This window comes from Hyperolius riggenbachi, chromosome 3 (genome assembly GCF_040937935.1).
Source record: "Hyperolius riggenbachi isolate aHypRig1 chromosome 3, aHypRig1.pri, whole genome shotgun sequence".
In the NCBI taxonomy this organism is placed as follows: domain Eukaryota; kingdom Metazoa; phylum Chordata; class Amphibia; order Anura; family Hyperoliidae; genus Hyperolius; species Hyperolius riggenbachi.
Genome location: NC_090648.1, coordinates 192,915,706 through 192,930,376, shown reverse-complemented (window position 1 = coordinate 192,930,376; position 14,671 = coordinate 192,915,706). Strand labels below are relative to the sequence as shown.

At 39.0% G+C, this 14,671-nt stretch overlaps 1 protein-coding gene across 1 annotated transcript in view; it reads right to left on the bottom strand.

Moving 5' to 3' along the window:
* Positions 1 to 359: 359 nt before the first annotated feature.
* UNC13C (unc-13 homolog C) overlaps positions 360 to 14,671 on the bottom strand; it is a 784,159-nt gene continuing 769,847 nt past the window's right edge. The window contains exons 32-34 of the mRNA XM_068275480.1: positions 13,616 to 13,708; positions 6,885 to 7,044; positions 360 to 2,145 (exon numbers count right to left, since the gene is read on the bottom strand). Coding sequence (XP_068131581.1) covers positions 1,863 to 2,145; positions 6,885 to 7,044; positions 13,616 to 13,708 — 536 coding nt within the window. The 3' untranslated portion in view covers positions 360 to 1,862. The remainder of the gene's footprint in view (positions 2,146 to 6,884; positions 7,045 to 13,615; positions 13,709 to 14,671) is intronic.

Sequence of the window (14,671 nt, the reverse complement as noted above, 5' to 3'; positions counted from 1 at the left end):
CTTATGGTGCCCTTTAAGGTTGTAATTTGCATGTGTATAAGGGGTAGTGGTCTTTTAATTGTTTTTCTTTTTATGTGCGTTTTTTCCATTTATGTACCGTAGATGTCATACATTTTACCCTTAAGAAATCACCTTTGTGTAACTAAGTGGTAACTATGGGATTAGCGTAACAGCCATAAAATTACTAGCTCCTAATGAGCATCAGTAATGACAGATTTAATTTAAATTAATGTACACAATCTTATAGCATAATATACATAACAGTTAATTTAGCAGAACTGCTTTTAACAAACTATAATGCGACATTTTATGGGAAACTATGAAATTAATTTACCTAGAAAAATGCAAAAAGCCTACAATCTTGTTTCATACTTTATTTTTCAATAAGTCACTAAATATATTTACATAACAAGACTTTTGCCTCAGTGCAATACATTTTTTATGTTGCATAAGTACAAATTGTAGTTTTTTTATTTTCTTTAAAAAGAGACACTTGACTGAATTGCAGCTAAGTATACAATGCAACATTTCCCTGCTTGCCACATGTCATTTCTTTTAATGATACAGACGACATCCAGCTGCACACTATTCAGCGCAATATTCTTGGTATTCATTACAATATTTTATCCACATACGCCTTGTTAGAACTCTAGATATCTTTAAAAGGAAGTTTAATGTTCTTATTTGCACGGTACAAAAATACTGCAAAATTTATGGAAAATAACCCATTTGTTGTATGACAAGAAGCTGAACCAAATGGAGTGAGCAAATTGAGGAATGACTTAACACATATTTTCTGTAATGTTTTATACAAATATACACAACTGTAGACTTGCAGAGCATACTTGGACAAGGATATAAACCCAAAAGGAAGGGCAACGTTGAGGTGTTTTCTACTGCAGCCAGTCAAATAGTTTGCCACTATTTTTACCTGCAGCACAAAAATGACAGTCAAATTTGATTGGTTTATTATGACAACACCCACAATATCATTATGTATACAGTGTATACAGTAGGCCACTAACTCTCATTGTAAATATTTCTCTAAAGAGATCTCTGGCCAAATCAGATATATGTTGAGCCCAAATGTTTTAAATCTGATCAGTTATTATTGGTAAAACCAATGGTTCTTGTTTGGAGTGAGGCTGCCATGTTTATAACCATTAGTATAAAGCTGTAACAATGAATTGTAATACACAGTAGATATTACTGCATAAGAAAGGACAATATTAAGCCAAAGAAGCTTTTTTTTTTTACAGTTTTTTTTCACAGTGATATACCAGAAAAATCGTGTCAAATATGCGTAAAATAGCCCCATTCTTTCTTTAATGAAAAGGAAACAGTTCCAAATAGGAATGGCGTTAAAACAATTACCAACAACATAGCAACAAACAATAGTAGGGTTGGATAATAAAAGCAAAGGGAACAAATAAAACAATGATATGTTCATGGGCAATGCATCAGAAGATGCTAAAGTATACAGACTGCATAACAATACACAGTTATTTAACAAAAGCAAGTCAATGATCAATACTTCTTTACTCAACCAGGTTGGAAATCGGTAGGAAAACAATGTATACCAAAAATAACCATGAGCATATTTCAGTTCTAAGTGTAAGTTTTGGCACTTCATGGGAACAAGTCCTTGCCCAATGTCATATAAAAAAAGAAAATACACTTCTTCTTTAAGACGCCTTGCAAATATAGTACCGGTGTACTAGCAAACACGGAAACATATTGAATAAACATTCCCACTGATTTGCACATGCATTCACTATTCAAAGAACAACACCGTATCAATGATTTGTGTTTGTATGTAAAACAGTTCTTTGAGACCGATTCCCCCATGCAGCATCAGAACTCTAGACTTCTTCTGGAGATCTTGTGTCCGATTTCAACCTTACAAACTCCTTGGCAACCTCGTCGTTGGACCTCTGAGAAAGTATTCTAAGGATTGTCAGTCCAGTTTCATCCATGCAAATGTTCTTTGTCAGTGGGCAAGTGGATGCAAAGTTCCCCTTCTCCATAATGCCCTTTAGCTGAATGACCGTCATTCCAATAATGCGATCTTCCCTGGCAAAGCAGTAATCTTTGACACACAGGTGAAGTTCATAGGCTGCTGGTCCATCTTCATTGCTTAAAACACTGCGGGTGAAGATAGAAAACATAGTCAGCTAATTCATATATTTCTATTATTCACTTTATCACAAGCTTAGAAGAGATTTTTTTAGTTACAATGCATTCTTTGGGTACTGTGGCCCTGATGCACACCACAGTTTGCTTGGTTTTCTCCAATTCTAATTTTCCCTGTACCTAGCAGCACATTTCAAACAAAATAAGCACTCAAAATATATTGTTCTTAATAATATACCGTATGTATCCCTAAATTATTTTTATAAGAAAAGCTTACTGCATTAGTGTGCACTGCCATTGTGAAGTTTCTTTGTGATGGCAAAAGTGATATCACATGGGTAGGGGTAATTTAATTACCTTATTGTCCATGTCCTTATCTTATCTGAAATGGAACGTTTCTGTAATTTGCATTTTGACATGAGCTTGTTACTGTAGCTAAAAAAGAGATATCCCACAATCCTGTTGGCACTGCACAGTTTGTATAATATTACCTGGCCCGTGTGCCTTAGCTAAATCGTGACACACACACACACACACACACACACACACACACACACACACACACACACACACGCACACACACACACACACACACACACACACACACTGTGTATATGTGTGTGTGTGTATATATATATATATTTACAATATTTTTTTTTGGGGGGGGGAAGTTACAACCCCTTTTAAAGAGAACCTGAGGTGGACAATATACTACATGATCCATGGGGGCTAGCCAGATCAGGTAGCATCAATTATCGCCACTCTGTGTCATTCCTATGTCCAGAAATTGCTTGGGTCACGACGCTGCAGCTTTGGCTGTGTGTGTCTCAGCACAGAGTAGGGAGTGGCATGGGAGAGGTGGGGAGAGGCAGAGCAGGGTAATCAGAGCTGGGAAGGGGCATTACTAACGCCAGAGTGAGTGTTTTACAGGAGTACCTCTCCTGCAAGGGGTGCCACTACCACTCTAGATTGCCAAAATTGGCAACAAGATGCTCGTTGGTAGTCGCAGCCTGCAGGGGGGGGGGGGGTCTGACAGAGGTGCATAGGGGACTCAGAGGCATAACATAGAGCAGGGAACATGCCTTTGTGTCCCATCACAACTGTGGGAAAGATCAAATCACTTTAGTGTAAGGCTTTGTTCCCACTAGAGCGGAGAATGGACTTGTTTTGTCCATTCTCTGATCATTGCTAAGCGGAGAGTGAACAGCTCCTATGTTACACAGAGGAGCCATTCACAGTTGGCACGCTGCAACTGATCTGCAGGATCTGTGGCGGTAAGCTGACCTCACTTCTGTGCAGTCCACGATAATCCTGGGCCAGGCGGATGCATTTCACCTGTGGATTCCCCCTAAAGCTCTTCTGCCCCAGGTTTCAGCCACATCACTGTGGACCATCGGAGCTGACATCATACTGTCCGCTCCTGTTAGCAGAAGGTGATGCAGAAGTAAGTGGGAATACAACTGCCAGCAAGGATTAGGGAAGTAATATTCCAGAGTGGCCAAATCTCAGAATGCCCTGCCTAGGACATCTATATATATCCCAGTAATGAGGTTTATGACACCCTCTTCATGATACATAATCACACAATCTTCATGCAGGCTATTAGAAGGACTGCTTCATGCAGAATGGATGCACGTACCACTTCTTTTGGCCACTTTTGGATGGTGATATCTGGCTGACCGGCTCCTTTTATGCTTTGATAAAACCATTCAGAGGCACAAAAAGACACTGATACATCAGAGCTCATCACTGAGAACAGTAGAGGCTCTTTTATACTAGATGTGATTTACTGTATTGTGTGATCCATTTCCAATCACAGGCAAATATCAAAATGAAAGGACATCTTCAGTGTAGTAAAATTTTAATGGACCCTTTAATACCTCTGTGTTCTGATTGTGATTTTTCTTAGTGCTAGGAACGAGGGAAAAAATACAACATGCATGACATTGGCGATCTGGCAAAATCAGATCACAAATGCAATTGCAGAAAAATTGCACACAATATTGCATCATGTTGTGATTTGCAATATAAAAGAGCCCTAAACTACTCCTACATAGGCGACTCATTCATTTAGAGAAAGGCTGTGTAGCAGCTCGGATTCTACCAATGCTTGGAGATGTTGTTTACTAGATTCAGGCTTATGCTCAGAAACTAAACTCTAGCTGCATTTACTGTAGGCCATTGAAAGTGTATATAATTTGAAAGGAGAATGCGAACATGCACCATGTTTGTGATAAAACATCTCAGTCTATTTTCACATAGATCACAATAGGTACATGACAGAGACACTCCAACAGCACTAAGCAGAGGCAGCCTTTTGTCATTTCTATTGGGATAAATACCTTTTTTTTTTACAAACATAGTAAGTATTGTGTTTACTGTTTAGATGAAATATAGATAGAACAGGACCTCTAGCTAAGCTAAGCTATAGAGATTTAAGAGCTGCCCCCACTGTCAAATTAATTCCGCAATAGCTCCATGTTGTAGTCTAATCTGATATTCATGTCAGCTGTGTTTTCCTTTCCAACATTTGTATGTCTTAGAGGCAGGACTAAATGAAAATGGATCCATTATCATTTTATTCACCTATTAGCTGTCATAATATTCTAGCAGAGCCATATTTATAGAAGGAAAATGATAAAAAAAATCAAGTACAAAATGAACGTCAGGGCTGTAAAGACAACAGACCTGCTGCGGGAAAGGAGCTTATCTAGAGGATTTGGCAGCATTGATGTAATTTGCATTCACTAAGAGCTTGTATCATGCAGGCTGAATGATGTATAGCACTAGACCAGTGAGCTGGGGCACCCTTAAATGTTAATATTTCCTGTACACACAAGGATGACCTGACCGGCACTGAAGAAATGAAGAAGAGCAAGCCACTTTCTCCATTCTTGAAGGCCTGATAGATTCTCTCTGTGTATACAGTAACTCGGCATGCTGTTTAATCTTTCAAGGATGAGAAGGCTCTGACACCATAAGGACCAGAGCCTTTTTTCACTTCTCAGCTTTGATCACTGTGATTGGATATATAACATGAGCTATGTACTGTTTCCACTAAATCTGAATTTTTGCATGGAGCATTTTTTCAGACATTGCATCCATTTCAGATGTAATGATTGTCAATATGGAGTCATGCAAACATTTGCCCAAAGTTATATGAAAATTCTCATATGTAAAAAAAGCAAAATAATAATAATATCTTACTTTGAGTCAAAGGCCTCAATTCACTAAGCTTTATCAAACACTTTATCAAACGTTTGATAATTTACCTCATGGGTAAAAACTAATTTTGAATTCACTAAGGTGTTATATTATGTTATATATTTATTGAACGTTTTATCAATAAAATATTTGATAAATATTTAACACTTTAGTGAATTCAAAATTAGATTTTACGCATGAGGTAAATTATCAAACGTTTGATAAAGTGTTTGATAAATCTTAGTGAATTGAGGCCAAAGAGAGAAAAAAGTAAAAATGGCACTGCGGTTATGGGACAAATGCAGAGATGGTTTTCAGGTATAGAAGGAAAAGGGTACTGACCTACCGTGTGCTCAGGATGCTGAAGTAAACATCAAACATATATAAAGCAAACAGAATAATCCATCCGGCACTACATGTAAAGGTTAAATATACCTGTCATTTATTGCATCCATCTTCCAGATCATACATATAGATCCATTGACTCTATGTATACATGTATAACGTACCCTTACTGTTCCTTGCTGTGGGTCGGTGTGGGAGCAGCGGTCCGCCTGACGGCCGTTTCGCTCGAAAACGAGCTTCTTCCGAAGCTCCGTGCGCATGGAGCCTCGGAAGAAGCTCATTTTAGAGCGAAACGGCTGTCAGGGGGACCGCTGCTCCCACACTGCCCCACAGCAAGGAACAGTAAGGGTACGTTATTTATACATGTATACATAGTCAATGGATCTATATGTATGATCTGGAAGATGGATGCAATAAATGACAGATATATCTTACCTTTACATGTAGTGCCGGATGGATTATTCTGTTTGCTTTATATAATATCTTTTTTTTTTTTTTTATGTATATGTAATAATATCTTAGTGAAAGTCTGGTGATTAGTCTTGAGGTGGTAAAACAGGATTCAAGTAAAACATTTAATTTGTCGATAAAACCAGGAAAATCAAATGTATTTTTTCTTTCATTTAGGAAGATTGATTGAATTTTCCAAATATTTTGACATTTACTAATTGATCATGGTGGAAAATTCTGATAGGTTTTTGGGATTAATTGAATAATGTAGAAATGCAGACATCAAAGCAACAGACGTTGATTCTGGAGATAGAATTCTATATAATGCCTGAAGAAGAAACTTAACATTTCGAAAGCTTGCAATAAACCATGTGCAGTTAGTCATTAAAGGTATCATCGGAATCAACGTTTGTTGGTTTGATGTCTGCATTTCTGCTCCTCGACTAACACCAGACCACACTTCAACTGAATAATATATTTAGATTTTGTCTGTTTTTTCAAACAACATTTAAGAAAAATTAGGAATTTATTTTTGTTTTAAATATTTTTAAAGACTTGTATAGCTTATGTCCCCTTTATCAAGTTCATAAGGTGCAGATATGCATCTCAGGCAGAAGTAAATAAAATTAGGTGTAACAGGTCAGCACTATGGTGTCTGGGCCATCTATTAATGTAAGAACCAGCCCTTTCTAAATAAACAACTTTTTTTATTTTAGCTGAAAAAGCAAGTTTTCCAAACTGAAATTACTTACAATTGGAAAGATTCATTGTATTTGGGTGACCAAGTGTTGCTTTTTGTTTTGGTGCTTAATTTCCTTTTCTTGTCAGCCATATTGGGACCTAATAAAAATACTTCAACAAATGGACGAAACATAGCTGTAGTTTGCCAGAGCAAGCCATTAATTGCCATTACTGCAACAAGAGAAAAGACATGCAAAGTTAAATATAATGCTTTGAAATACAAACTCCTTAATTACACATTAAATAACATTTCATAAGTGCAATGTTTGTTAAATCATGATGGATCTTCAGAATATTTTGACTTGACTATACTTACTAACAATGGAAACACTCTCTCATAGTAATTCTGACCTATTGTTTTCTAAGATAAGTAAAGTAAAGGCACTGTAAAGGCAAGTTTATAATGAATGCACTGAAGTTAGCTTTAAAGTGAATCTGAAGCGACACGTGACATGATGAGATAAAAATATTCACATACGATACTAGCCCTACTCAGAAATTATGTGATGTCCCTTTTTTGTTTTCCAGTACAGTAAGAGTTAAAAACCCTAAATTGTTATCCATGTAAAATAGCTTCTCTGAGCTAATCGACCCACTTGGTCAAACTCAGTCCCATTCTTCTGAAGAGCTTAAACAGCCAAGAAACAGCTTGAGATAAGGTTTTACTGCAGGGAAGTTCAAATGGTTACTTCATTAGTTACTGCTTCTTAAGAGCCTTCCTCCTCCTTCCATGTCCTGGTTCCAGCACTGCCACCCCTGTAAAAATGTGCTGCTTTCAGGAGCCCTCATAAGGCATTGAGAGCACTTGTGTCCCTGAGTGCCCTGAGTGCAAGCTGCTCCATACTGCGCATGCGCTTGAGGACAAGAGTACTCCCAAAGCCTTCCGAGTGCTCCCAAAGGTGTATTCAATCAGTTGGTCAAGTAGCTCTAACAGGGGTGATAGCGCTGAAACGAGGGGATCAAGAGGGGAATGGTAAAAACAGTAGGAGGCGCCCTTGATCAGTTGTATTGCATAAAACAGCATATATGATAAATAACTTAGATCGCCTACCTTATGAATGGACTTCACTCAGTAGGAAAGATGAAAAACATTTATTGGTAAGAAGCACCCTGGACAACGCGTTTCGCGGCATAAACCGCTTCATCAGGTCAAAATACGGTGCTGTAATGCTGGTCAGAGGTTCCGGGTGCCAAAAACTCATCTTTCCTACTGAGTGAAGTCTATTCATAAGGTAGGCGATGTAAGTTATTTATCATATACGCTGTTTTATGCAATACAACTGATCAAGGGCGCCTCCTACTGTTTTTACTATTGCTGTCTAACATCCCACATTGTGGGTGTGTTATTTTTGCCACATAGTGGTAAAAAGATTTTTTCCTAAGGAGCTGCGACCATTCTTCAAAAAGACCGAGTGGGGACGGGATTTCCCCATATGCCTACTACAGTGGTTGCCTATCAGCAACCCATACTTGTGAGTAGTATTTTACTTACACCTAGACCATTTTATTGAGATAATACACTATAATGGCTCCCGGTGTCTCTGTGTTTTTTTCCGTTTCTTCTACCACAGTTTCCAAAGAGGGGAATGGGAAGGCTCAATAGGATCCAGAGCCTTCCCTCTCCATAGAGAAGTATCTGACTTTTTCACTTTAGTTTTACTTTACCTGTGCATGCATCAGTTTTGTTTTGCATTAAAGGAAATGTCCATGTTTACTTTTGGGTTTTTACAATGCACTGCTGGATGCATTTTTGTGCCATTTGGACTCAATACCTTGAAAAGCACATGAAAAGGCATGTGTTAAAGCATTGCATTAAAGTGTCTCAGCTGACTAAGGGTCCTAGCGGCCCCAAACCTACAAATAAGATAAAGATTAGCCATTTAATTTCAAGTAGTTATTATACTAAGTAAAAGAGTCAACCCTGATGTTTTGTAGTGTTGTTTTTTATTTGTGGTGTGATGTTTCTGTATGAGCAAATACATGCCTTTCAAAAAATACACAAAAAATCAATAATGAATCCACAGGAACATCTTTTCATTACCATAAATGTTAAGAAGCTTGACAAATTTTGCAACAGTTAGTTATTTTGCTGCTAATTATATATGTGACATTTAATTCCTGGGCATAGGTCTGATTTAAAGACTGTAATGATACTGACTGTGAACTGTCATGTGATTAAACTGACAGATGCCATTTTTAGTCTGAGATATAACATGAGCTAATTTTACTGTTGTCACTGATGACAACCTTTTGGAATCTAAGCCTAAGGACTTTTTTTCTAGTTCAAGGAAAAATGATGCATGTGGTAATGAACATTAGATATAAGTGAGTGCAATAGGACTTAGCAAAAAGCAAATTGAAAAGATATGCTATACAAAAAATATATATTAGAAAGATAAGTTGCCTTTGTGTCATACTGTAAGAGAAGAATGTAGACGTTTCTTATTAATTGTCATTTTCTAGACAGGGACAGGAACTGTATGGATCACAGAGAATAGCGATTAGACCTGCTGATTCAAGAATGGATCACAGATATGTAAGCAAAACCAAACATATGTGGGTAATCGTATCACAAAAAATTGTATAGAGATTTAGGTTAGGAAAATGCATAAAAACAATAGAGCCTTTGATCACTAAAGTTCAATTAGTAATGCATTAGGACTAAATGATTTAAATTGAACATGTTGTAAATTCCCTTATCATTTAACTTCTGCTTGCACACGTTCCACATTAGTCATCACACTGTCCTCCCTGAGACCCTGAAAATGAGAAGTGCTAAGAGATTGACACTATGTAACGATCGGTGTAACACAGAGAGGGTCTGATTACCGGTGATCTGCAGTATCACCGAGAATACAGATATATACCCGATTATTGATGATCTGCAGTATCACCGATAATCAGATATATCTCTAACCTCTGGACACCTGAGTGATAAGAGTGTTTGGTGCAACAGTAATACTTTGAGGAGAGCACCCGGGAGAAGGGTGCTGAACAGTGGGAGATACTGCTTGAGATCAGGTTCCTTCCACAGGTCTGAAACTCCCCAAGGGGCGGAGCTAGGCTGAGTGTGGGAAGGACAGAACGTGAGTGACACCAAAGAGGAAGTGTCACCGACAGATCTGCGAACTACCTCTTGACAGGAGAGAGAGTTCTCGAGGTCGGACAGGCCAGGTCATTAACACACGGACAGATAAAGTACAGAGACAGTATACAGGGGCAGAATCCTAAGATCAGCAGAGTTTGGCAACAGAGTATCAGAATGACAAAGGTACAGAATCAGAGATCAGAAGAATGGTCAGGAAAGCAGAAGGTCATAACAGATAGTCAACAATGCCTAGGCTTGAGTGTGAGCTCCTAGATTCTCAACACTCCTGGAACTAGACTAGATAATAGTGATACAGATGGTACAGAATTCCTAGACTAAGGTGTGAGTTCCTTGGCCATCAACACCTTGGAAACTGGTCTAGATAATAACACAGATAATAATACAATTCCTAGGCTAAGGTGTGAGCTCCGTGATCATCAACACCTACGAAGCTGTCTAATAAACACAGATACTGACAAGGTCTGAGTGCTACCACGTAGTGATCGCAACGCCAGCGCTCTCTAGCGCTTCCCCTAAGTGCTGGACCAATGGAAGTTGCTGAAATTGTCAGCTGACCGGCTTGGTCAGCTGACTCCCTTCTGACTGTCATAAAGGCCCTGCCTCTCTGCACGCGCATCCTCCTGAGCCAGTGTGGACTATCAGTCCCAGCCAAACCAGACATGTGTTGTAATGTTCTTGCTGTGTTGTATGCGGAATCCGCCGCACCGCTGTCAGTGCGTGCGTCGTTTTCTCCGCATTCCGCATTACTGACAAGAGTAGGCCTATGCGTGCTACCTGCCGCGTCGGACGCGGAATCCGCCGCCCTGTTGTCTGGGCATGCAGCGGTTTCTCCCAGCTTCGACTGCGCGCTAGCTGCCATGTTGAACGCGGAATCAGCCGCCTTACTTTGAGTACTAGCGGCGGCTTTTCCGTGTTTCCTCACACACTATTTACACTGTAAAGAATGTGATCATTTCTTTAGTAACTTCACATGCAACTCTTCATTGTCCTTATAGTTCATTGACCAGTTCTTCCATGTTGATGTTCTGACCAAAGGTAGGACATTTAATGGTTCTTGTGAGACTAGGAGGCATGGAACCAACTGTCCAACTTATACCTCCTCTGCCTCATTCATTTAGTCAACACCAGCTCTTCGTGACCATATGTACTTTTGCACACCAGATGTGTCTGTTATTCCCTTCCTTCACAACACTTCATATGTAATGATATGTAATGCTGCCATGAATGCGATCAGCCCACCACTAAAAAGACCATTGGCAATAAAGATGATGGTATGAATCTGATATTGCAGCCTTGGGTCTTTTGAGGTAAAAGAAAATGTTCTCAAAAATGTAAGCCCTGATCTCTTAGTATCTGTTGATAATATACTTAATTCTCTTAATTCTACTTTCAGTATTCATTTTTCAAGATGCAAATTAATAATAAGAAATAAATGCAACCAGGAAAAACATATGTATACTGTTTTTATTAAATGCGTCATGGCCTATGTTGATTGGTTAGTTGAGGTCAAACATTTATCCATACAAAAACTTTGTTATGGTCTTTGCATGATAGTCTCTCTCTTCAATACAGAATCAACCAGTGAAAGACCGTTTAAAGAGGAACTATATTGAAAACAATGGCCTCAATTCATAAAACATTCCCGCATGCGGAAATGTTGAAAACAGCTCACTTTACCGACCACTTAGCAAAATCTGTATTCATAAAGGCTTTTTCCGCATGAAATGCCGACATTCCTGAGAAGAGTGATAAATTACCGCCTTGCGCGGTGATTATCTTAACAAAAGTAACAAATGTCAATTCATAAAGATTAGAGGAAGCGGTATGCAGACAGGGAATACCGCTACCTTGGATGTGGCGTAGCGTGCGGAATACATTGCAGTGAATGGGACAGACCTCACAAGCAGCAGCAGAGAGAACACCGCACGGAGGGACTCCGCCTGCTTCTCCTGTTTCCGCATGCCTACCGACAGCCTAACGCTAGCCTACAGCGGAATATCTCCGCACTCCTATCACAACTAGAAACATTTTTATGAATGACCACCCAGAAGGCGGAAACACTGACAGCGGTGTTTCCCCGCACGGATTTACTTTACTGACAGCACTTTTATGAATCGAGGCCAATGTAATGGAAAAATTGAATATTGTGAAACAAATACAATTTATAAATTATTTAGTCAGTATTTGCTCATTTTACAATTTTTGCTCACCCTAATTTACATTCTGAAATTTTTACACTGGTGGTGACATCTTTAGTTCTTTCAGGTGCAGCTCTGTGGAATGTTGGACTTTGGAATTCTCAGTAACCAATGAAAATAATGCCTGGTCCCCCACAATGCTCTGGGAGGAGAATTCTGATAAGCTAAACAGTACAGGCCAAGCATTACTGGGAGGGCAGAGCTCCATACCAATATCCAGCAGTATACAGATATGGGGAGTGTTTCTGTTTTTACATCAATACACCGCCTTTATGCTCTCTAGCACACTTTGTAATTACGAACAGGCAGAAGACATTCTAACATCCACATACGTACATTTTTTTATTTAGACCACAGTTTTTGCAAGTAGCAATGCAATGGGTTTAATGTTTCACTTACAATTAACTAAAATGACAAGAAAAATATGATATAAGTTCACACATTTTTGTCCTAAATCTGCCATAAATATGGCCTCTAATAGTTTACTGTTAACCATGAAACTTTCAAGAATTTCCATTTTTTCACTGGCTTGTATCTGAATAGAGAAAATAACACATCCCACCCTCCAGCATCTCATTCACCACATGAATGCAATCATTTCTACTGTAACAAGAACCAATCTGCATGGCTTAGCTTACAAAGCAGGAGATTTCGGCACACGCCCTAGCAGTAATGTTATACTGCATGGAGCACGTAAGAGTAATTCACAATTACAATTGCAATACCCCGAATTACTTCTCCCTCCAAATTGATGCAACTCGGAGGGGGAATGGTATTTGACCCTGCACCCAACCCACTGGTAGCATACATATATGTATGCTTAGCTTACATGTTAGAGATCTCCACAATAGCATGGCTTGGGTTTTGAAAGCCACAAGGGTTCACAGACCTCTCCGCCCCTACAACAGCTTCACAACAAACTAGAAATAAGGCCACCGAATACCTTCAGCTGTGCAATATACAATCTGATTTTTGCTTTTATGTCAAGGAAGAAAAATTATCTTTTCAATGTGATCAGAAAGCCAAAATATAAACATGAACCAGAATGTGTTACTCTTTTGAAATCCGTAAAGATTCAAGGTCAGGACTTGTCTCGGAAACCAAAAGCTAAAAAGCAAACTGATGAATAAATTGAGGTTGTGTCTGCTATAATTATTTACTGGGTTGATTTGGGGTTCACCTTCTCATACAGTCCTAAGTGTATTGCTTTATAGAATGACACAACAAATCTGGCTTGCTTCATTGAAGCGCAGTATGAAAGAATAATGCATTGCAGTGAAAGGGGACAATGCGCTTTGCTACATCCTTGCAAATAACAAAATCCTTCCTCTTCGGTGAAATGTCATTCAGCATTGAAATGAAAGCTTGCAGCTGTCATAATACATAATTCTGACAACAGATATCAGTGAAATGTTATTGTTCGCTTCCAGCTTACTTTTTACTGTAATCTTGTGTTCTCCATTTCCAGGGTGTGTGAACATATCCACTTGAACTGAAATTTCCCCAACTGAGCTTTCAGCAGACACACCTGAAACAAATGTGAAAGAAGGTCAGAGCAGTACAAATCTTGCAGGACTTCTGTGTTAAAGCACAGCACACACTGAAACTGAACAGTCAGCTGCAACTCCTGCTGCTTTCTCTAATTCTAGTCTTCTAATTACAGACACTGGTTTGAAAAGGGAAGGTCCTATGTAAGTTGCCTCTGCTGCCATCTTTTTGGACATCATCCTTGAATTATTGCATAACCTTAACTATTTATAACTAGCAGATACTGAAATAGTAATGTGACTGCTGACATTTTTCAAAATGAACACCAAGGAGCTGATTTCCTTTCCAACGCTGTTTTTTCTTTTTTTTTTTTTTTTTTAATCTTTTAAACAAAGGACAAAATAAATAAAAAACAACAGGTCATATTGCACTTACAGTAAAAACGTATGTACAAACACAACAAACATACAGAACAATGCATGTTGGTTTTTAAGTCCCAGCAAGATAAGGTTCCACATCAACAAGTCATCAGAAACACTAAGGGGTGGTGCTAGAAGATTCTGCAATAATACATTGAGGAAGTTCACTGCATCAACACCAGACTAGGTCACCATAACCAATAGCAACTGGGATGTCACAAAAGGTAAGTACAGTCCACACCACACACATACCACTCCCAACTCAGTGGACCAATAGTGAGCCCTGGCAGTAGGTTTAAGTATGCTTATGCTAGGTCCCTTTATAGTACTGTATCAGTGTGGAGTATGTGGACTGGGCATCAGGAGGGGGTCTTCATCTAATTTTTTATGAAAGAACCCTGATGAGTACAACAATGATGAGTACAACGGGCAGCACGGTGGCATAGTGGTTAGCTCTCTCGCCTTGCAGCGCTGGGTCCCTGGTTCGATTCCCAGCCAGGGCACTATCTGCAAAGAGTTTGTATGTTCTCTCCGTGTCTGCGTGGGTTTCCTCCGGGCACTCCGGTTTCCTCCCACATTCCAAA